This window comes from Mus pahari, chromosome 1, assembly GCF_900095145.1.
Source record: "Mus pahari chromosome 1, PAHARI_EIJ_v1.1, whole genome shotgun sequence".
Taxonomy (NCBI): domain Eukaryota; kingdom Metazoa; phylum Chordata; class Mammalia; order Rodentia; family Muridae; genus Mus; species Mus pahari.
Window position 1 is genome coordinate 84,180,961 of NC_034590.1, and position 25,106 is coordinate 84,206,066.

General features: G+C 38.6%; 1 protein-coding gene across 2 annotated transcripts in view; it reads left to right on the forward strand.

Moving 5' to 3' along the window:
* The first annotated feature begins 344 nt into the window (after positions 1 to 344).
* The window catches only part of Pde3b (phosphodiesterase 3B), a 125,556-nt gene continuing 100,794 nt past the window's right edge, over positions 345 to 25,106 (forward strand). For both annotated transcript variants that reach the window (XM_029535460.1, XM_021197072.2), the window contains exon 1: positions 345 to 1,609. In XM_029535460.1, the coding sequence (XP_029391320.1) occupies positions 674 to 1,609 (936 nt within the window). In that variant the 5' untranslated portion in view covers positions 345 to 673. The remainder of the gene's footprint in view (positions 1,610 to 25,106) is intronic.

Below are 25,106 nucleotides of genomic sequence, written 5' to 3' on the forward strand. Positions count from 1 at the left end.
TTCGGGGCGTCTCAGGACTGTGATCAGTCCCTCTCATCTGCCAAAGAGCTCCCCGCTCTGTGGCAGTCCTGGGGTAGGGGTTTTGACTTCAGCAGTCAAGCTCTCGGTGGCCCGCGCGCGCGCTCCCCGAGGGGTCCAAGTCTGGCAGCCTGACGCGACGGCCGTCTCGCCGGAGCGACTAGCCGGGCCGTGGGCGCGCGCTCACCCGCGGGGTCCCGGATGCGCATCCTGAGGCGGGCGGCGGCCGCCCCAGTGGCGAGCGGCCGAGCCGCGGGAGCGCGCGGGGCCGCGGGCGGGGCGCGCGCCCGGCAGGGGCAGCCGCGGGGGGAGGAGCGCCCGATCGCGCGCCCAACGGACCAGGCTGCGGCCGTGAGGTAACTGTTGCAGCGCGCGGGAGCTGGGAGGCGACGCCGCCGTCTCCCGTCCCGAGCCGCGCTTGAGGGAAAAGGGAAGAGGCGTCCGCGGCCGTCCCGGGACACCAAGGAGCCCTTCTCGCCGCTCTCAGCAGCCGGCATGAGGCGGACGCCGCCGCCCCTCAGCCCGCGCGCCGGGGATCCCGGGCGGCGGCGGCGGCGGGCGCAGCCGTGACCGCTCCGCGAAGCTCGGGGCGCCCAGAACGCGGAGGGCGGCGCGGGGTTGGCGAGCGCCAGCGGCCCCCCGGCGGCCCGGGGCCATGAGGAAAGACGAGCGCGAGCGGGACGCGCCAGCCATGAGGTCTCCGCCGCTGCTGTCGCCGCCGCCGCCGCCAGGCTCGGCCGCCTCGCCCCCCGAGAGCCTGCGCAACGGCTACGTGAAGAGCTGCGTGAGCCCGCTGCGGCAGGACCCTCCGCGCAGCTTCTTCTTCCACCTCTGCCGCTTCTGCAACGTGGAGCCGCCGGCGGCCTCGCTCCGCGCCGGGGCACGCCTCTCGCTCGGCGTCCTGGCCGCCTTTGTCCTGGCCGCGCTGCTGGGCGCGAGGCCCGAACGCTGGGCGGCCGCGGCGGCCGGGCTCCGGACGCTGCTGAGCGCCTGCTCGCTCAGCCTCAGCCCGCTCTTCAGCATCGCCTGTGCCTTCTTCTTCCTCACCTGCTTCCTGACGCGCGCGCAGCGCGGCCCGGGCCGCGGCGCCGGCTCCGGCTCCTGGTGGCTGCTGGCGTTGCCCGCCTGCTGCTACCTGGGCGACTTCGCGGCGTGGCAGTGGTGGTCGTGGCTGCGTGGGGAGCCGGCGGCGGCGGCGGGCCGGCTCTGCCTGGTGCTGAGCTGCGTGGGGCTGCTGACGCTCGCGCCCCGCGTGAGGCTGCGGCACGGCGTCCTGGTGCTGCTCTTCGCCGGCCTGGTGTGGTGGGTGTCCTTCTCCGGCCTCGGGGCACTGCCGCCCGCGCTCAGGCCTCTGCTGTCGTGCCTGGTCGGGGGCGCGGGATGCCTGCTAGCCCTGGGCTTGGACCACTTCTTTCACGTCCGGGGAGCCTCTCCGCCGCCGCGCTCGGCGAGTACCGCGGAGGAAAAAGTGCCTGTGATCAGACCCCGGAGGAGGTCCAGCTGCGTGTCGCTGGGAGAAAGCGCCGCCGGTTACTATGGCAGTGGCAAGATGTTCAGGAGACCGTCGTTGCCTTGTATTTCCCGAGAACAGGTAGGGTTCTTGGGCGGGCATGGTCTGGTGGAGGAGAGGAGCGCGGGAGGACCGCTTGCGTGTCCCCGGCGCAGGAGCGCAGCTGCGAAAGCGCGTGGGCTCCTGCTGCAAGGGCAGCAACCTGTGTCTGCGCTGGAAAGGCTGCCCAGTACGAGGGGCTCGTCAAAAAACGCAGAAGCCAGTGGCTTTTTACCAGTGAGTGGAAATGAAGTCATTCACTCTCTGACTTAGCTTATGCAGGAGGAGAGTTTTCAAGAATGAGGGGGCCGACTTGAGGTTTAATAGATTTCACTACTCCCACTTTGGACACACTAAGCTCCTACATATAGCATTGGGGTACAGTTTATCTGTTTGCTGTTAACCTGAGGATGCTTGCCCGCTGCCTTTAGAATAAAAGCGTGTATGCAGATTTTTTGACAGTTCGGGCTCATCACAAGTGGTGATGTGGGAGGACAAATGAGTGTTTTCATAATTCAAAGAACAGAAATGAGCCTTGGAATTGAGACCTGGTTTAGATTAATAGACAGCAGTATATACTAATACAATTAAAAATGTTTTTACAGACTAACTCATGGGCTTTGTGTTTCTTGCATAATTAGGAGAAAGTTTTAGCAATTTAACCTTTAAACTTAGTAATGTGTGGAAAGATGCCCAAAACATTTCCTCCCCCAACCCCCATAGGCTTTCATATTTTGTTTTTTAAAGGCATTGAAATAATCACGAGGGAATGAACTTGTATCTGTATTGGGTTGGGAAATCCACCTGGTCTATATTACCAAGAGATCCTTTAAGTATATAGCTGCTCAATTGAGCGTTTACTGAGTGCAAACCCTTTACATTTATTGTGTCAGATCTTTCCAAGAAATGTGTTTGGTAGGGTAACATTAACATTGGTTTAGACAGACATGTGTTCAGACAGACAGAAGATGTAGGGCTAAAAAAGTGGTAGTGTTAGGGTCTGACTAGATTTGTCAGTTCTCAGAGGTGTGTTCTCTGCAACTTAGAGTGTAACTGTAGGAACTTTCTGGAGGATTGTATATCCTTAGGAGTAAGATTTTGCTGATTAGAGATATTTTTTCATACTGTGACCCAGAAGACGGCAAACGAAAGTTTCTTGTCCTTAACACTTTTGAGGCACTGGTCTCTCAGTCTCTTGTGTTCCCTTCAAAATAATCTGTGAGTCGCTACACTGATTTTTATGGCCTACCAAACACTGATCTGTATATATCATGAGCAACATTTTCCTGCTGTTTTCTTTTCTGTTTTGAGACAGGGGCTTGCTGTATATTCTTGTCTGACTATCTTGGGTGGGTCTTGACCTGAAGGATCTTCCCATCTCCTGCTCCTGAGTGTACCCCTTCGCTTGGCTTTTTAGGCCACTCTTAGGCTCTGTTATTTTTTGACTAGATGCTAGGAAAAACAAACCAACCAGTTATACCTTTTGTTTTCTCAGTTTGCTACAAGCAATCAGAGACAACATTTAGAAAAATGTTTATCAAGTGAAAACTTGTTGATAGAAGATTGGCTATCAGCTGGTATCACCTATTTTCATAGATTGGAATAAATTTGACTTTTATGTGACTAGATTGCATTTTTAACATTGGAAGAGTCCTTGAGCATAATTTTGCTGGTTTTGTCGAGGGTTTTCGGGGAAATAGTACAGTTTAAATATTTTGGTTGCAATCTTTGGTTAGTTATGAACAGTTAGGTCTGTTCTATTGTAAATTGAAAAATTGTAGTCTTCTTTTCCTAGTGTGTTTTTCTTGCTATTGAAGCAGTCTTTTCCTAGTTTTCAGGGCAGTATTATTCCAGGTAATGTCAGTTATTACTTGTATTGGAAGAAAATACAATTTATGTTTGTAAAGACAGCGTATTTTCTTAGAGTAGAAGACCCTTACTCAGATTCTACTCTTCAGTTAGAAACATTTGAGCATCTTAAAGTATGTGCTAATAGTTCAGACGTGTGTACATGGTTATTTACTGTTTAGTGCTCTGAAATGATACCATTTGGGCATTTCTAGATAAAGATATTTTTAACCCAGCAAAGATTATAGTACAAGATTTTTTGTTTATGCATAAACATAACAGGATTTGTATTATGTTAGAAAGTTAAGAAGTACTTTTGTGGAAATAGATTAAATGGCTTTCTAATTGTTGAAATGTTGTATATGATAATTGTAAAAACATTTTTTTTTTGTTTCAGAAAGTGACAAGACTTTAGGTGAAACTTGACATAAGAGAAAATGGTCTGTATTCAGAGGCAGAGAGGTTAAAGGATTAACTCTTGGCCTACTTATTTAACTTTGGACATATCAGTGAACTCCTCTGAGTCTGTGTACCTGTAGTTGAATTCTTTAATACCTGCTGATTCTAAATTAATTTCATTCAGCAATTTTATGCTTCCCATAGTATATAAATGAAGGTATATGGAGTCACAAATGAATAATTTTAAAAAGTTTTATTTTAATGTTGAAGGTTATTACTGCTATCCTATGTATTTTTCAAAGTATAATTGGAGAAAATAAATATACATTTTTTTTGAGGAAAACTTTTTAAATCATGTGATAAAATTGTTGAAATATTTTCTGTAATTTAAATGTCTTAACATTTTTGAAAATACTTGAAAATGCAAATCAACATGAATGTTTTTATTTATGTGAGAATAGAGTTAGAGTATTTTTTGACTTTTTAAATATTAGGTAATGTGTAGCTGAAAACCACACGCCACTGGGACCTCCATATTAGCTCAGTTTTAAAAATTCACATGAGCTCTTCTTACATTGGATTAATACATACTAAATTTTGCATGACCACATGGATCCAGGAGATGGTCACACTCCATTGCACGCAAAGTATTATCAAAAGCATTTTACCATTTCAGAAAGCCATCGCCTCACCCATCCCAGAAGCTGCTGGTGTGGTTTCATGGGAGCCACTCTGTGTTCGTGGGCACTGTGTATCAGTATAGCCTTATTACTGGGTTGGGACAGCTCATGCTTTGCATATTGAAATACACATTGATTTATTATCATTAATATATCTCTTTTATGTAAAAGCATTGTACTGATTAAAAAAATAAATATTAGGTGTAATGTACTAAAAATAATGTCATGATTATAAAATATTCATAAATTATATTTATAATATTTAAATATTATATATATGTCAGTTCTTAATTAAGACCTTCTTTTCAAAACATACCTAGGAATTTAATGTTAAAATCTAATTACTGCTGACTTGTGTGTGTGTGTGTGTGTGTGTGTGCCAGGAGCAGGCTGGAACTAAGAGGAAGTTAAAAAAAATGTTATGCAGTACCCCCAGAGCTGTGTCTCTAGTTGCAAATGTAGCAATCAATGGGAGGAGAGGCCCTTGGTCTTGGGCAGAGTACAGGGGAATGCCAGGGCCAGGAATAGGGAGTGGGTGGGTTGGGGAGCAGGGCAGGGGAAGGGTATAGGGGGCTTTGGGTATAGCATTTGAAACGTAAATGAAGAAAATATCTAATAAAAAAATTAGATCAAGCAAAAAAAAAGTTATGAAAGCTATGAGAATTATACTATATTTCTATTTCATGTCTATTGTATATTTTACAGTGTACAGGTCAACTTTGCAACACTGTCATTACCTGTGTGATTACTTACATGTGAGGTTTGAAAAATGGAAGTTGGTGTGTTATTTTTCTATACCTAAAATACCAAGTGCTTTCTAAATGGTTAGGTAAATATTTAAAAATCCTATGGCCTTCATGATCATAAATACTATTTAAAGTGTTAATTTTATTTGATAAAAAGAGTGCACATATGTAATGTGAAGACTTAAAAAAGGGGATTTTAAAATGTGATTACTTAATGTCCTCAAGTAATTTGCAAGGCATACCTCACTGCACGTTTTTCAAAATATTTCAATAGTTTTGAAATTTATTTCATAGCTTTAGTGAGCATTTTAGTTTTTTTTTTAAATTTGTTACTAGATCTCTACTGTTGCAGAGTTGATCACATTTAAGAATAAAAGTTGGCTATGTGACTGAATATTTTAAATTTGTTGGATAGAAACATTTCTGTAACATGTTTTCATACTGAGTGAAAGGCACCCACAGGTAAAAAGCTGTGAAGTTTGTTTTCATTGTACTGAGGCTGACTTCCCCAGTGATTCAGCTCATCTCTTATTCTCTTCCCCCTTTCCTTTTCATTGAGTCAGCCTGTTTCCTTCACACACACTTTAGGCTTTCTAGATCCCTTCCAGAGCAGGGAGAATCTGCACATGCTGAAAAGCTTATTTTAATATAAATGTTTGTATAGATGATATTGGAGAAATGTAGAGTTTAGTCAAAGTCTCATTACCTAAAGAGAGAAAGGGAGAGAAACTGAACCTTAGAATGAAAGGATTGGGTTCAAATTATGCTTTAAGATATTGTGAAAATGAGACCTAGAACTCATTTCTACTCCACCTGTACTTTTCACAAAGATCCCAGCTACCCGAAGTCACAGTTTTCTAAAGTTGCCTTAATTAATTTTCCAGGTATTTTCAATTATGTGATAAAGAGCATTGTCCTTAGTTTTACAAAGCGAGGAGAACTATTGGGAGAGACGGGTGAGGGAGAATTAGCTGGGAGTCTTCGAAAATCAGTGTCCATGATAATTTTGAAGATGAAATTTATGTTATGTACCTGACTTGTCAGGGTGCAGCTAGTCTCAAGCTCGGGTGCCATCAATGTCAGCTTTGCAATATCTCTTCGAAAAAGAGGAGAGATGAGGAGAGTAGGAAGATTAGAAGTGAACTCACAGACCTGCGGTGCCAGGAGGCACATTTCATTCAAACAAAACAAACTGAACAACTGTGCTAGCTAAACAAAGCCTTGGGGAGCTGGAGTCTGTCTGTGGGCAGTTCTTGACAGTTTATAACATTGAGCTGGTGTTCACTTGTTATGTACAAGCAGATCTAGGCTAACTTAGATGTTGGTTAGAAGCCGGTTGTTTTGGTAGACCTTGGGTCAGAGACTGTTTCTCCAAGTGATTTTTTTTAACCCCTTCTTCTGTTACCTAGAACTTCCTTACCAGTATTAATTTTTCTAGGAGGTAGTCTCTATTTTTATAGGTTTTTTTTTTTTTTGATCACCTATATGTTCGACTAGTTCTTTGTTACATATATTTTATATAACTTGCATTCATCACATCTTAAATTTATTTAATTATAATTGAAATTTTTAACTAGAAATATCTTCCACAAAGGACTCTATATATTTGTATATTTAAATGGTTTGAGGGAAACTAAATCAAACCAAACAGGTAACATAGTTGCTGCTTGGCTCCTTTGAAAGCTCTTTGGTCCTCATCCTCTTTTTCATCACATTCTTCTCCCTCAAGTGTTACTTACACTTTGTTCATTTCCTTGCTTAACTTTATATCCCTCCATGAATGTACACCCAAATAATAGCAGTAATCTTGCTTGCTTTTTAACTTTTGATAAATAGAAATATACTGGATGCATTCATCTATAACCTTACATTGTGCTTGACAATTTCTGAGATACATTCATGTTGAAGTGGATAGTTGTAGTTCACTTTTCAGTATTGAGTATTATTTCATTTTCTGGATGTAGTAAATTTACCTATCCCTTTTATTGCTTTTAGACCCTTGGATGTTTTTCAGTTTTTGCTAGTATGAATAGTGCTAGTAGGACTCTACTATGAAAATTCTTGTTAATATCTCCTGTAACAATTGTATGTATAAAGAATTAGAATTTGTTGGATTGCATGACATGTTTATTCAGCTTTACTCTCTATAAGCAGAGTAATAGTACCCAAAAGATATCTGTTCTCATTCCTTGAGTTTCTATGTTACCTTATATATGTAGCAAAGGGGACTTTACAAATGAGATCAAGTTAAGAATTTTGAAATGGTGAGATGATCCAGGATTATCTGAGTTGGCCCACTGAATAACACAGATCTTTACAAAGGAGACTAGCAATGGAAGAGGTCAGAGGAGATGGGGCAGTGGACATGGTGCTGGTGTTAGGATTCAGCTAATCTGCCTCTGCTAGCTCTGATGTTTTAAGAATCATAGACCAGGGAAAGCTAGTTGGGAAAAAAGCTGGGAAAGCCAAAAAGACAGATTTCCTCAGGAATTAGTGAATCCCTGCCAACCCCTCCAGTTAGGTCAGTGAGACATGTAGCCAATCAGATTTTCTTCCTGTATGGCTTGCCTTGTTTATGTCTTCCAGTTTATTTTGTTACTGGAGTGTCCTAGTTTGCTAGAGCTATAGCAGTGAAGCACCACAAACCTGGTGGTTTAAAGAATTGAAATAGACTTATATTTCTTGAGGCTAGAAGATTAAGATCAAGATGCTGCTAGGCTTGGTTCCTTCTGAAGACTGTTTTATAACATAGTTATGACTTGACATTTTGGATATGCCAAACCTTGAAGATTCTAAAATGATGAGTACAAAGTATTTCAATGAAAAACACACTAATAATAGAAGATATATATAAAAATCACCATTCGATATGGTGATGTGATGTGATACAGGTATCATGAGACTGTCATTCAAGGGACAACCAACCCACTGCACAGTTGAGAAAGCCTTCAAGAAGTATGCAGCAGTTGAGCTTCAATGTCAAAGGAAGTTCCTTGATATAATGCAAATAAAAATGAATTACAATTTTTACCTCTATGTTTTACAAGTATGTTTTAAAAGTCTCCATTCTAATACAAAAATAAGTGAATTTTTTCACCTACCTAGACTCTGAAAAATCATATAAGATATATCCTTATGAAATCAGGTAAGAATGTTAATCATTCAGTAGCTAGGCAATACTAACACTCAAAACAGATATTAAGTTCTACACCAGAAATGCTAACATCAATAATAATGTGATATTATTATCACAATATTAATATAGTATATTATTACATATATTAATACATTAATAATAAAATATATCATAACAATAATATAACAGTAATAGAGGGAATAAATTTTACCTAGGCTTAGAAAAGAGATTATTATAATATGATAGAATGACTGTAAAGTGCTTAACAATGCTTTGAACTAAGTAAGTATTGGGCTTCTACAGCTAGAAACAAAAGTGATAAATTTATTCAAATTACTTACCTTATATGTAAAAAATTCTATAAGATGATAAGTACTATTTCTAGTGCAGAACATTCCCCTGAGAAATACCTCAGTTGAAGGGGCAGATGAGACAGCTTGATCAGTAAAGTTGAAGGGGCTGGAGAAATAGCTTGGTCATTAAAGTGCTTGCTGTAAGAGTGTGAGGACCTGAGTTTGATATCCAGAACTCATTTAAAGAGCCTGATTATGGAGATGCATGTTTATGATACCATTGCTATGGATAGGAAGACAGGAGGATTCCTAGAGCTTTCTGTTGAGCCAATCTAGTTTGATTGGCGAGCTTTAAGGTAATGAGGTGCCATATTATGTAGAAAATGGATGATGTTTTTGAAGATGACACCAGAGGTTGTCCTCTGGTATTCGTAGAGCACACATCTGTACCCCTGCACATACACACAAGCACATACTAAAGAACTACCAGTTGACACAAGCTAGAAGTCAAACATTTAAAAATACCTTTGGTAAAAATTTGTAAAACTATGGAGGCATGACAAGAGAATATTAGAATATATAGCTCAATTGTAGAGCAATTGCCTCGTATATGTGAGCTCCTGGGTTTGATCTCTAGCCCTACCAAAATGAAAAACCAAAACCAAAACCCATAAGACTTAAGTTATGTCCAAAGAAATCGAAGTAGAAAGGCTGTGAAGGTTATCAGACATTGAAGTCAGCTTTCATCTGAAGAGTTTCTACCATCTTCAAAGACCTTAGATATTTACTTCTGCGATGTGTGCTGTGCTAGAATACAAAGCTTAGGTCTGCTGAAAGTGAGGAATCTAGTAGAAAACCTCTGTAAAGCTAAGATCGTTAAAAATCCTCCTTGTTTCGATGTAAAGGTATGCAAGTTAAATATGGCCATCAAGATTATATTCTTAGCTTGATCTTGGCACAAGGGAGTCAAGAAGGGTTAAATAAGTCTCCCATGAAGACAGAATCACAGGAGGGCCTCAATGTGTGTGTATCTGTACAAACATATGTATTTTTAAACTTAACTTGAGGTCACATATGCATAATTTTATAATCAGTTTGTGTGTGTGTGTGTGTGTGTGTGTGTGTGCAGTCCATTCACAGTAAGTACATTCACTTAGCTGTGTAGGCATCAACCACCATTTATTTATCTATAGAATTTTTTTTTTTTTTATCTTCCAAAACTGAGTACTATCTGATACATGCTAAACTAATAGTTATCTTGTCCTTTATTTTCTCAGGCCTCCAGAAACCACCATTTCCCTTGATGTCTCTGCATTTGATTACTCTAGGAATTGTCAGATAAATTTAGTGAACAATAGTTGACTTTTTGTGACTGGTTATTTCACTTAGCATAATGATATTTACATATGTTACACCATGTCTTAGAATTTCCTTTATGTGACTAAATAGTATTCTAAATGTATGTCAACTTTATTTAATACATTCATTTGGGGATATGTATTAGACTAGCGACTAGCATGCTTCCACCTTCTAGCTATTGTGAGTAATAGTGTTTTTAAATGTGGTTGCTTGAGTTTCTGTCATCAGTTCTTTAGGGCATATTCTCAGAAGTAGAACTACTGAATTCTATCTAATGTACTATTTTCTACAAGTGGTAGCCTTATATTATTTTTCTATGTTATTTCTATGATTGTTTTAAAGCTTTTTTTTTTTCTGAATTACAGGCAGGTTAGCTTATGAGGTAATGATTTGGGTATCAGGGAATGTTCAAGGGAAGACACCTAATGTTTTAAGGTGTATATATGCTTCAAATTGACAGGCATCAGACAAGTGTCAGATCCCCTGGAACTGAAGTTATAGACAATTGTGTGCTGTTATAGTGCTGGGAATTGAACCATAGCCCTGTGGAAGAGTAGCCAGTGCTCTTAACTGCTGACCAATCTCTCCAGCCTCTGCTAAAATCTTGAGGTAACCTCCCACCTATAACTGTCTATTACTTTACTCTCCAAGTCTATGAAAATTGAAGCATATGGATCATGTTTGATTTCCTTCTCCTCACTTCTCTTTGTACTTCCTGATAAGCTATTTCTGACCTTCTCCCAACAATACAGTTTAAATGTCATCTTTCTTTTACTTGTTTTTTGAGATAGAGTTCATGTAGCCTAGACTGGCCTTGAACTTGATGTATAGCCAAGGATGATCTTGAATTTTTGGTCCCCTTGCCTCTACTCACCAAGTTATGTAATAATAGCTATGTCTGTCTGTGTTTAACAGTATTGTGCATGGAAAATGTGCCAAGTTTTGCTGCATGTAAGTTTCTACTCTAATAGTATGCTAAAAATTCTGGGAAAAGTACAGTGAGATGAGGTAGTTTGGGCACTGTGATGCATGGAGAAAATAGAGCATAATAGTGGACAAAGAAACACTAAGGCCTGGGCTTGTGGAGGTATAGGTGTGTTTTTTTCAAGTGTATCTGTCAGGGAAAGCCTCTCTGAAGAGGTGACCTTTTAACTGGTGCATGAATGTTGATCAGGAACTGTCATGAAGGGGAAACACTCGATTAGGCAGAAGAGTGGCAAAGGCAAAAGCTTCATGGTGGGAAATAGCTTGGCATGCTTTGGTGTTAGAAAGAAAACTTGCAGGGAGTATAGGAGAGGTAAGAGGATCTCAGAGTGCCTTGTAGACCATGTTAATGTTTGCATTTCTTTATAATTGAATCCTAATGAGAAGTCACAAGACAATTTATGCTATAGTTTATATTTTAGAAAAGCTGTTCTGGCATATTTATGGGCTGTTTGTTGACAGAGAGTAGCTATAATGAAGGTAGCAAGATAGAAGGCTGTTGCAGTTATCCAAGTGAGAGATAATAGTGGCTTGAACTATCTTAAATAATTTTTCCTTTCTACTTTTATCTCTGCATATTGATACTTAGATTATTCTTTTAAAAAATAGTGCATAGTGCCTAAAAATATTGTTAAAATACTGTTACTTTGCAGTTTTAGTTAGGTATGCAACTGTTGTCACCATTAGATTTGTGGTTTCTTAAGCATAGGTTAAAAGTCTCATCCTTCTTCCTAATTTATTACTATTATCATTGCAAGTATCATAAGTTACTAATTTGGTGTTTGTACTGGTAGTTTTCATTGTCAACTTCATAAGGATCTTCAAAGTCATGCCCAACTTGGGGGGATGGTTCAAGTGCAATTTTGGACACAGATTCTGTGTCTGGAGCCCATGCCTTGCAAGAACATGCCCTGACTTAAAATGGTAGGTGAGAGCCTTTCTGAAAGTTTTCCTTTGAGCCTCACATGTGCACATGGCACATGAGAGCTGTACTCTGACATACATAATAAGTAAGTAAAAACAAAGAATCCCCAAATATAAGCTTAGAATCTTATATTGATTCCTTTTGGTAATATGATACTTTTATTAAATCCAACCAAAATATCTCCCAGATACCCTTTTTGCTAACAGGTATGTAAATGAATATTCTGATATGTTTACTGGGATCTAACTCTATGGCAAGTTTATGTATCTGTACTCCGAAATAGCAGAAGATTATCTGAACCAATCTGAGAATAAATAGTAGTTGCTGAAGGAATGCTCAAACTTAATCCATTGTAGAGGAATTTTAATATAGCAACATGGCTACTCTGATCATATCTAGAGTCTTTCTAGGTTTGTGTGATCTGACTGGAGTATAGACACACCACACACCTTTAACTCCTCTGGCTGGAATACAGATACACTTGTAGCACACACCTTTAATGTAAAATTAATTTGTAGAAGGAAGCAGCCATGATTGAATATGACATCTTATTGAGGGACAGACAAAATGATGAATCAGAGAAAGATTTGACAGAATGAATCAGAGATAGGATATGCCCAACTCACATGAACAGCACAGGAAAGAGAAGCTATTTAAGAGCACCTCAGGGAGAGTCAGTGGGAGTCACAGCAGTGAGTGCAGTGCAGTGGAGTTGAGGCAGTTAAAGCCAGAGAAAAAGTAGTAGCTATAAGACAAGAACAGATTGCCAGAGTTAGTTTGAGGCTAAGCAGAACAATTCAGTGAGAAGCTGAGAGAAGCCAGATTGAGTCATTCAGCTTGGAGAGGGATTGGAGCCGGAACAGTTGAGTTGAACCGGCCAGCTAGAGATCAGAAAGAACTAGAAAGGGTGAGCTTATTCAACAGTAAGCCTCTGAGATGACAATTACATTTATATTTGGCATCTAGATGGGGCCTGAGCCTACAACCTTGACATTGAGAGTCTCATATTGTACCCACTGAGCTTAAAGGTCGCGTTTACAATTCACAAATTGAACTGTGATGAGATTAGGGAGCTATAAAAAACATACTTCTGGACTTCTCACTTTTTAATTTTCATTTGTTTAATAAGCATTTACTTTGCCTCTCCTTTTTTCTGAAATTTTATTTTATTGCATATTTTATTTATTTACATTTCAAATGTTATCTCCTTTTCTGGTTTCCCCTCTGGAAACCCCCTATCCCATCCTCCTTCCCCCTGCTTCTATGAGGGTGCTCACTTACCCACCCACCCACTCTCACCTACTTGCCCTGGCATTTCCCTATACTGGGGCATTGAGAGTGCCCAGGACCAAGGGTGTCTCTCCTCCCATTGATGTCTGACAAGGCCATCCTCTGCTACTCTTTTGTTGGCGGTTTAGTTCCTAGAACTCTTGGGGGTTTGGTTGGTTAATATTGTTGTTCTTTCTATGGGGTTGCAACCCCCTTCAACTCCTTCAGTCCTTTCTCTAACTCAGTCCAATGGTTGGCTGTGAGCATCCATCTCTTTATTTGCCAGACTCTGGCAGAGCCTCTCAGGAGACAGATATATCAGGCTCTTGTAAGCGAGCACTTCTCGGCATCCACAGTAGTATCTGGGTTTGGGTGACTGTATATGGGATGGATCCCCAGGTGGAACAGTCAGTAAACTGTAAAGGATGGCCTTTCCTTCAGTCTCTGCTCCACACTTTGTCTCCGTGTTTCCTCCTCTTGTGAGTATTTTGGTTCCCCTTCTAAGAAGGTCTGAAGCATCCACACTTTGGTCTTCCTTCTTGAGCTTCATGTGGTCTGTGAGTTATATCTTGGGTATTCCGAGCTTTTAGGCTAATATTCACTTATCAGTGAATGTATACCATCTGTGTTCTTTTGTGATTGTGTTACCTCACTCAGGATGATATTTTCTAATTCCATCCATTTGCCTAGGAATTTCATGAAGTCATTGTGTTTAATAGCTGAGTAGTACTCCATTGTGTAAATGTACTACATTTTCTGTATCTATTCCTCTGTATGGAGGACATGTGGGTTCTTTCCAGCTTCTGTATATTATAAATAAGGCTGGTTTAAACATAGTGGAACATGTGTCCTTGTTAAATGTTGGAGCATCTTTTGGGTATATGCCCAGGAGTGGTAGAGCTGGGTCCTCTGGTCCTATGTCCAATTTTGACTCACCAGGAGTGCACAGGTCACAGGAACAGCAGAGCAGCTGGTGACAGGATCAGTCTGGTTTCTATCCGTGCTTTGGAGCTAAGGCTATCCCACAGACTTCTGCAAGTAAATCCCACCAAGAGAGAGCTGGTCTCCCAGGAATGCTCTCACTCTCACCACTTTCACTCCAATAACTGTCCAAAGCAGGACCTGCCAGGAGTGCACAGAGCACAGAAACAGCAGAGCAGCTGGGGACAGGATCTATTCCATCTCCATCTGCACTAAGGCTGTCCCACAACCCTATGCATACAAATCCTGCCTTTTCTTTCACTGGTCAGGTGGATTTACTGTTCAGTTTATTAGTGTCCAATCATAATTTTAAATTATTATTAGAAAGGTAAAATCTATGCTAATTAGAGTTACTAGTCAGCATTTTTTAAATTACTATACAATTTGCTTTTATTAGATAATACAAAATTTGTAATTTTAATTATATCTAATTTAATATATTAATGAGAATTCATAAGAAACATTTCCCCCAAAATCTACATTCAGAATTTTATTTCTATGCTAACAACTTGAAAGTATGTGTTTTCATTATATCTAAATTATGGTCTTTCTATTAAAGTAATTAAATATTTCACGTTCACTTGTTTATCACCATAGGGAAATATGAGTGTTTCCAAGAAATTATGTATTTCAAAACTTGTGACTACTTTTTATGTCTCAAGCAATTCGTTGATTCTTTACATGTGAAATCTTCAGGAAATCAGAGTTGCATGTTTTCATGCTTATTGTAAAATGGACACTGAATCCTAGCAACTGAAAGCAAATAGAAATACGTCACTACCTGTGTCTAAGTGCTGACACTTATGTCAGCATTTTGTCTTGTTTAATTGGAAACTCTTTCAGTTGTATGTTTACAATGGGGTCTTTCAAAGGAGCATGGCTGCATGATTAAATATATGTACTTTGTATTATCTGAGTATTATACACACTTTAAGATATGTTATACAGTCTGTTTACTGCTACTTAGTATTGACGTTTAGTTTTATTTTCTCTATCAAGAACATACTACTGTTCCTCTTTGCTAGCTAGAAGTAGGCTGTTGACTTTGTTTCTAATAATGTGTCTTTGTGTAGGGTACAACACAAAGATTCTGGAAAAATTATTAAACTAGAGATCCACATAGCTGACAAACTGCATGAATTATTTTAAAGAAGAAAGTTTAAGATTTTAGAGGTGGAATAGTTTGAGTTTGGCTCAAGTTGTTAAGGCCTACAATTCAGTTGTGCCCTTTTTCTTTATGATTATTAACTACTCATTTAACATTGAATATTTAAATGAAGTTGAGAGTATTTCAAATGTTATGGGATTGTTTTTGTTGTTTTTATTTTTTGTCTAGGTAGAAAAGGTCAATAAGCAGTTGGAAAGAGGGTGAGGCAAGAGATTACCTTGTTATTCAGTGCAGTTTATTGGCAGCTGTGTGTCCCAAGGATTTTGGCCTTAGAATTTATTCAGAATACAAGCTAGCCATCTTCTTTTTCGGTAACGTTGTAATATAGTCACTAGATCCTAGAAGGAAGGATTGCTTGTTTGAGAGTTATAGTTGACATTTAAGAATGGGCAAGATTAAAAATGTTAAAAATTTAAAAATACTTTTTCATTTTTCTCTCCATGGCATGTAGTATTAGAGTGACTTTTAGGCAATTGGGAATCCAGCTGAAGAGAAGTTGAGTTTGGGATTTATACTTCATTAGGGTGGCACAAACTTTTTTCTCCTGCTCTTTCCTAGTACATTTCCACTTGCCATGGAGTAATATCCTCACAAAGCCACCATAAGTCAAAAATAGGTTAAAATGCACTGTAATCCATTTAACCTACCAAACATCATAGCTCAGCTGAGCCTTGTTAAATATGCCTTGAACACTCCACTAGCCTACAGTTGGATACAATCATCTGATAATAAAGCCTGTTTTAAGATAAAGTATACAATATCTTCTATAATTTATTGAATATTGTACTGAAGGTGAGAAACATTGGCTGTGTGAATTCAGGAGACAAACATGGCCATTTTGTAGACAAGGAAACACAAAACAATTTCCTGAAACAGATAGTAATTTTCGTACACAACAGAGCCGTGGTTGTTTATGTTTTTGATTCTGATGATTGGGAGTTATAGTTTACTACTACTGTCTTTTATTGTGCAAGTTTATCTTAAAGAACTGTATTGCTAGCTTGAGTAAAGGTAAAAATTCAGGATTTGAAAGTATGGTTTCTCTTAAATTCATTATCGTTTCATACCATTCCAACACTGCACATTGGATGTTGAACCTTTGGTTTTAGAGTGTTTTCATAGAATGACATCTGGAGACATTCTTGTATCCACTCTGCTGACTCATAGCTAGGATGCAGTGATGCAAAGCCAGAGAGGTCTTAGGATGATGAAACTGTTGTGCATTGTCTGGCACTAGAAGAATGTGGTAGAGGCAAATGTGAAATAAATAGAGCTAGAAGCCAATCTGGGAAAACCTTTTTGGTTTGTTCCTGTACAAATGAAAGTTTGAGTTTCCTTAAATTTCCTTTGACAGCAGTACTAATAATTTACATGATATATATATAACCTATAACAGTTTGTGAATTCCAAACTGTATTTTCTAAAATTAAAGTAGTCAGTTTTTGAAAAAATTATTTTTTATAGAAAATCTGTGATGGTCTTACTATATAATGAGTGCTCACTAAAGAGATTCAATAAAATCCAATAAAATGTAACAGTAATAAATAGAAGTGTCTGGGGGGGATTATTGATAAAAAGCCCTATTTTATGGATTTTTGTGATGGTGTGACTTTTTTTCAGTGTAGAGTGTTTTTACCCTTGTACCTAATTTTGACTTGTAATTTTTTCCCTTTGAGATGATCTCTTTGAATTGTATGATGCTCAGGTTCAGTAAACTAAAGTGTGTCATACCAACACTTGTATGAGTCTTCATTATAGCTATATTTATTACTGACTCCCCAAATGAAAACATGTCAAATGTCCATAAACTAAAGAGTAAATAAGGTGGTATATTTATGCCACAGAATTCTACAGAGAACTAAAATAAAAGAATGATACAATGTTAATAATTTTTATAGACATTGTTTTTAGAAAACAACAGATCTAAAAGATGATGCATTACATAATTCAACTCATATGAAATTCAAGAAAGTAGAAAACACAGAAATTAGAATGGTTACAACTGTCTAGACACTAATGGTTCACAGTGAATAAAAATTTCTTCTGAAGTGTTAGGAATTAGGTATTTCTACACTTAGGTGGTGACTACAGGTATATACCTATGATAATGTTCAAGAATCATATATATTGAATCAACATATTTTTGTACGTTTGGATGATCCAATTAGAAAATTATCTCCAAATTGGGGAAAGAAAACAGAAGCTTTAATCTAGAATTGGAGGTCTGCATGGTAAGATGGGTATTTAATAGAGGATTAAATCCTCCTGTTCTTGGTTGATACAAGGCATACACACAAAATAATGCAGAGTACAGTAAGTCATGCCCCAAATAGAGGCATTTTCAGAGTTGTTAGTAAATTGAGAAGTCTGTTGATGCTATATAGACACTACCATACAAAATTTTATTTGAATTATGCAGGTGTTACTAAGTTTTAGAGACAAGAAAACTAAGATAAGTAAATGTTGCTCCAATTAAAGTTTAAGTGATTTTTACCTTAGTAAACACATTTTGGTTTGCAGAAAAATTTTTTTTTCTAAACACACTGACCAAATGTAATATTTGTATGTTCTTCTGGCATTCACTACCCTACCTAAATTACCACTCTCTACATCCCTCTGTTATATTACTGTTTTTTACCTTCATAACAAATACTACATAACAGCATACATGTGTATGTTTATATATATGCTCATTGCTTATTTTCTATCTCCCTGACTAGAATTTATGTTCTGTAATGAGAACATGACTTTACTCTGCATTAATTTGTGTGTATGCCTTGTATACAGGGTGATTTACTCCTCTGTTAAATTCCTATCTTACCATGCTTACCTCCAGATTCTATAATGAGAGCAGGAGACGTTCAAGGGTCTACTTCCACAAACTAGACCTGTGCTTTCACATAATGAATACTCACTGTGCTCTGACATCCTCAATTTTATACCCTTTTCTATACCATCTACAAAGCTAAGAAAAGTAATCTATGTCTTTTCCTTTCCATTATTTGATTAAAAAACCCAATGAGCAAAAATGTGATGCATGTATATACTTTTAAACTTTTCAAATAGTTTAAAAAAATTGCAAGCTTAGGTTTAATATGGCTTTAATGTAATGCAGTTAATAGACTTCAATGTGTTTCATGAAGCAGGTACTTCATTTTAATGAAAAATTGAAATAATATAAACAGCCTAAGCAATAATATATACTATATATAATATATAGTATAACATATAATATATGATATATAATATGTGACACATAATATATATCTATAATATCTATATCTATCTATCTATCTATATAATATATATATATATATATAAAATATATATACTAATTTGTGCCCCAACAATATATCTTGGGGTAGGGAGATGATATTTGTTTTGCTGTTAGAAATTGGGCCCAAAATTTCACACATGAGATTAAAAAAAAAAACCCTGTAAAGATATAACTCAAGAAGATAGGAGAAAGCAGTACAGAGAAAGAAGATAAAGTTTTGTTTTAATAGTAATTGAGGTAGCTAAGGAAGGCAGTAGGATTTGGTGACTATGGGTTGCAGATGAACTTCAGTACCGAACATAAATTTGGGAACAAGGAATGATGGCTATCAGAAGCTGGAAAAAACCCAGATGTCCCTCAACGGAGGAATGGATACAGAAAATGTGGTACATTTACACAATGGAGTACTACTCAGCTATTAAAAACAATGAATTTATGAAATTCTTGGGCAAATGGATGTATCTGGAGGATATCATCCTTAGTGAGGTAACCCAATCACAAAAGAAGTCACTAGATATGCACTCACTGATAAGTGGATATTAGCCCAGAAACTTAGAATACCCGAGATACAATTTGCAAAACACAAGAAAACCAAGAAGAAGGAAGACCAATGTGTGGATAGGATACTTCATTCCTCCTTAGAATAGGCAACAAAATACCCATGAAAGGAGTTACAGAGACAAAGTTTGGAGCTAAGACGAAAGGATAGACTATCCAGAGACTATCCCACCTGGGGATCCATCTCATCATCAGCTGCCAAACCCAGACACTATTGCATATGCCAGCAGATTTTGCTGAAGGGACCCTGATATGGCTGTCTCGTATGACACTATGCCAGTGCCTGGCAAATACAGAAGTGGATGCTCACAGTCATCTATAGGATGGAACACAGAGCCCCCAATGGAGGAGCTAGAGAAAGTACCCAAGGAGCTGAAGGGGTCTGCAACCCTATAGGTGGAACAACAATATGAACTAACCAGTACCCCCAGAGCTCATGTCTCTAGCTGCATATGTAGCAGAAGATGGCCTAATCGGCCATCATTGGGAAGAGAGGCCCCCTAGGTCTTGCAAACTTTATATGCTCCAGTACAGGAGAACATGAGGGCCAAGAAGTGGGAGTGGGTGGGTAGGGGAGCAGGGCGGGGATAGTATTTGAAATGTAAATAAAGAAAATAGCTAATTAAAAAAAATGATGGCTATGTACTTTTTGAGGAAAGTAGCTTGGACTCCAAGAGTAGTGGTTTTAGGAAGAAATGAAGTCCAGTGAAGCATTGGGTATGTGTATATTTCAAAAATAGGTGGATGAACATCTAAGTATGATACAGATCCCAGCAGCACAGCAGGAAAAAAAATAAGAATAATATTCAAATAGGTTAAAGTAAAGTAGAAATATAAACTATAACCGGGAGGCAAAAAGGATAAATTTTTACCAATCCTAAATCTGATAGAGGACTAATATCCAATATATACAAGGAGCTCAAGAAGCTGGACTCCAGAAATTCAAATAATCCCATTAAAAATTGGGGTACAGAGCTAAACAAAGAATTCTCAACTGAGGAATAACAAATGGCTGAGAAACACCTAAAAAAATGTTCACCATCCTTAGTCATCAGGGAAATGCAANTCAAAACAATCCTGAGATTCCATCTCACACCAGTCAGAATGGCTAAGATTAAAAACTCAGGTGACAGCAGATGCTGGCGAGGTTGTGGATTGATGCAGTAGTCAACCAAAATAAATCATGATTTTCTTAGAGAAACTTAGAGAAACTCAAGCTTAAAGAAGTTGAGAGCCACCAGACACAGGTCTATAATCCTAGCACAAGAGAGGCTAAGATAGGAGGGTATCAGATCTGAAGCCACCCTGGCTTCTTATTGTCTCAAAATCAAACCAAGCCATACTAATCCCTAATTCTGCTTTACTTCAAAGCCAGTATTTCTTAGTACAGCTGGAATAAACTGATTGGCTAGGTGACTGTGCTGTGTGAGTCTGAGGAATGTTAGAAGTTGTTCTTTTGATCATGTTTAGCAGACATCTCTGGAAAACTTTGAGGTAGGCTAAGAGGAGTCCTCTTGAGGAATGTTTCTTGGTTGTCTGTGGCTTAGCTAAGCTTGGTGACTCTGCTGGATCTGTTGAATAAAAAGTCTGCCCACTCTAAAAGTGAAGTTTTATTTCTCTGCAAGGAACAAATAGTTACTTGAAATTTTTTGGGATTCTTCTTCCTCCCACCTCCACATAGTCTTGGCAACACTTCTGGATTTGTAGAAGTTAGGATATTTCCAAACTTGACTCTTTCAAGCTTATGATAGGATGAAGGAATCAATTCATTCTACACTGACAGGCCCATGGATAAGACAAGAGACATCCTACAATCATCAGGGAACTGTTCTTATAAAAACAAGTTGCAGCTGTGCATCTCATGGAAACATCTTTCCCTTTAGTTAAGTGACACCAAATATTTGAGAAGCTGTTTCTTGTTTGGTGATTGTTATTATTATTATTATTATTATTATTATTATTATTATTATTATTATTTTAAATCTAGTTTTCAGACAATTAATTACTAGTGAGTTACTCTAGTTATTTGGCTCCTGTGTGACTTTGCAGCAGGTCGTAATGCTGCTCTGTGATTACAATTGATACTGTGCTGATGGTTTGATCTTATTTGCTTCATAGGAAGCATCACTGAGTTTGTTTCATTTCCAGTTAACTTTACTAGAAAGTCTGGCTCCCTTTGCAGTAGCTCATCGTTTTTAAATCATAAGTGTTATTTAGGGAAACCTATGTGAATAATGTTAGCAACGATGATGCTTTTGAATTGAAAGAGGTCTGTTTTAAATTCTTAGAATTTTAGTTTGTTTTCTTGAGCTTGTGATAATGCTATCTCAGGGTTACTTCCCTGACAAGGGTAGCATTACATATTTAAAAATAAGCTTGCATGTTAAAAAATTCTTACTAAATTTATAAATATCCACTAATTGTGATACTGTTAATTTAAAGGCCTAGGCATTACCTGTGGTCACCTTAAGATGGAATTCCAGGTCTTTTTCCTTCCTTGTAATTCTTGTAGTAAAGATCATGGTTCTTTTATTCTTCTGTAGGTCTGATAGGTTTTAATATGTGGATCTGAATGTTTATTGAGGTTATTAATTAGGATTAGAAAGATTTAATTTTTTTATGTAAATGTTAGTTAATAGTTATAATTATTTGTGTTGAATGATAAGTTTAGTTTCAGAGGTTTAGTACTTTGGGATTAGAAACATTTGCTCTAGCAACTATTTTAAAACCAGAAGATATAAAAAGTTGATTGGTTTTTTTTTTGTTTTTGTTTTTTTGTTTTTTTTTTTTTTGTTTTTAGTATGGCAGTGAAACAGGGACAACGAGATGCTATTATCAACTATCAAAGAAGTAGGTATGAGAAAAGAAAGATTTGGATTTAAAGTGACTTATGAGCTGGTATCTGTAATTCTTTGCTTAAAAAATATGTCATGCTTTGAACAGTTCTGTAGAAAAGGCTTGACAGTTTCTTTATATTTAAGAAAATACTTTCTCAAAACACTTCCTGGAAAAAAATTAAATTCCAGTTGAAGTTTTTCTTCTTGATGTTCTCATTTCTAAGATCCAGGCAGTAAGCTTGGGCAGCTGTTTGCAGCAATGTCTTTGAACATAAAATACATTTTACTCTTGGGCATGTCTGTATGCCATTGCTTTACTTTTCTGTATTTTATCTTGCTTTAGTTAGTTTTTGATAACCTGACAGAGAGGGCAAAAAAGGTCAGTTGGAAGACAAATGAGATGAAACTGAAACTAAAAGTGCTTAAATGTACACTAGTCAGTTTTCAGTTGTACTTGTGGTATCATCCATAGGAGAATTTGGACTTGTACTGTTTTTGCTTCTTTAGTGTTCCCCAGTTAATATCAGTTTCATCATTTTGTTAACAGACCCAAATCTGATTTCTGTGACCATCCAGTTCACCGCTATACTGAAGTGAAGATTAGTACTTTTTTTCCCCCCTTTTTTGGTTTTTTGAGACAGGGTTTCTCTGTGCAGGCCTGACTGTCCTGGAACTCACTCTGTAGACTTGGCTGGCCTCGAATTCAGAAACCCGCCTGCCTCTGCCTCTGAAGTGCTGGGATTAAAGGCATGAGCCACCACTACCTGGCTGATTAGTACTTTTAATATTAGTTTTATAAAACATACAGAGCTTACTTTTCTTCATATGTGAGATTTAATCACCCCACAAATTTTATTTTGTGTATTTCAGTGGCAAAATAAGAAGAGTTATTCATCTTGTAGCCCCTATTATGGGTATGAATGAACAGCTTTAACTATATTTCCTTTGCACTTTTATAGTTGCATAATGTGAGCAATAAATACCTATTTTTGGTTATTTTATAATAAAGTTTAAAAATATGAAAAATTTAAATGTAAAATTGGTGGTTAATTTTATAATTTAAAATTTTAATGTAGCATGCAAACATATTTAAAAGTCAAGCAGCTCTGAAAGATATAAGATGTAAACTAATAGTCTTCTGTCTAGTTCTTCTTTATTATCTGGTCCTGCTCCCCAGAAGCAGTCATTCTAGTTCCTCTTTCTATTTCCTATGTTGTCCTTTTTAAAAAAAATTTTTTAGATGTACTTAATTTGAAGTAGTAAGACTTTCTGTCAGTTTCTTGGCCTATGTAGTTCCCTTACAGTAATTGGGACTAAACTCTTCTTAGCTCTCCTTTCACTCTTCCTGTTGAAGTTCATTGAACACTTTGTGTCTTAAACTCATTAAACTCTGTCTTGTGGTTCATCTAAATAAGTCTCATTGGTAAACATTTCTATATGACTGGATAACTTGGTGGGGGAGATCTTGATCTTTTATATTGTTTGTATTGTTGCAATGAGATCTAGGCATTTCTTTTGCTAATCCTGTATCTGATAATGGACAGAGAAGTTTGGGGCAGAATATAGGATGCACCTTGGACATTGGACCTAAAGGTTGGAAATAGCTCAAGTGGAATGAAGTCAGTTGGATATAGGGGTCTGGGAAGTCATGCAGGATGTGCATCCGTGTCTGATCTTGGAGTTTGGGGGTGTTGAGGGTGCATAGATGGGAGGATCAGGCAGATCTGCTATGCTAGACCTTGGTGAAGAATATTCAGGATATGGGTGGATCAAGAGGTTGGTTACTGCATGGGAAGGAGGGTACTGGTGGAAGCCCAGAGGTTGTGGGTAGTTCAGGCAGGGTTGAACCGACTAGGTCAGGACATTTGATGTTGGGCTAGAGTTACATTGGGGCTTAGTGAGGGTGTTTGCAAGAGAGAGTCGGCAGACTCACCTTGCTAGACTCTGGGTAGGTTATGCCGTCTTCTAGATTTTTTTTTGTTCATATTATAATTATATAAAATTTTAAAATCCATTTTTTGCATTTATATTTTTGATTATGAAAATACTGTTGACCCTAAGGGCTAGCAGATGAATGGAAATATGCCACCTGGGAGGTGAGAGACTCTCAGGACTCAAAGGGGAGGGACCTTAGATGAAATGCCCAACAGTAGGGAGAGGAAACTTGTAGAATCCACCTCCAGTAGAAAAACAGGGCATCAAATGGAATGATGGGGTTGCCATCCCACAGTCAAAAACTCTCAGAACTGTTCCTGTCTAAAAGAACTTCAGGGACAAAAATAGAGAAGAGACTGAGAGAAAGGAGGACCAGTGACTGGCCCAAATTGGGACCCATTTCAAGGGGAGGCTCCAAGGCCTGACACTATTACTGATGCTATGGTGTGCTTACAGACAGGAGTTTAGCATGGCTGTCCTCTGAGAGACCCAACAGCTGACTGAGACAGATGCAGATACTTAAACCCAACCAATGAACTGAAGTCAGGGACCCCTGTGGTTGAATTAGGGAAAGGCTGGAAGAAGCTGAGGAGGAAGACCAGCAGTCTTAACTAACCTGGACCCCTGAGATCCCTGTCACTGAGCCACCAACCAGGTAGCATACAGAAGCTGGTCTGAGGCCCCTTGACACTTATACAGCAGAGGACTGCCTGGTGTGACCTCAGTGAAAGATGCCCCACCTAGCCCTCAAGAGACTTGAGGCCTGAGGAAATGGGGAGGCAGGAGGTAGGAGAAATGGGATGAGGATCTGTGGGAGGGTGGACCAGGAGGAAGGTAATGACTGGACTGTGGAAAAATAAAAATAATAATAATAAAAAAGAAAATACTGTTTACTGATGAAATAAATAGTCCACTTTTTTCTCTAGTTACCTAAGATTACTATTAGAAAGTCAAGAATCATTCTGACTTTTTTTGAAAGTATTTAAGATTTCCTTTACCTTTGATATTCAGAAATTTTGTTATGTTTTACCTTGGTAAGCAATGGAAGGGCTATTTGCAAATTCATCTGGAATAATAAAAAACCTAGGATAGCAAAAACCATTCTCAACAATAAAAGAACCTCTGGTGGAATCACCATGCCTGA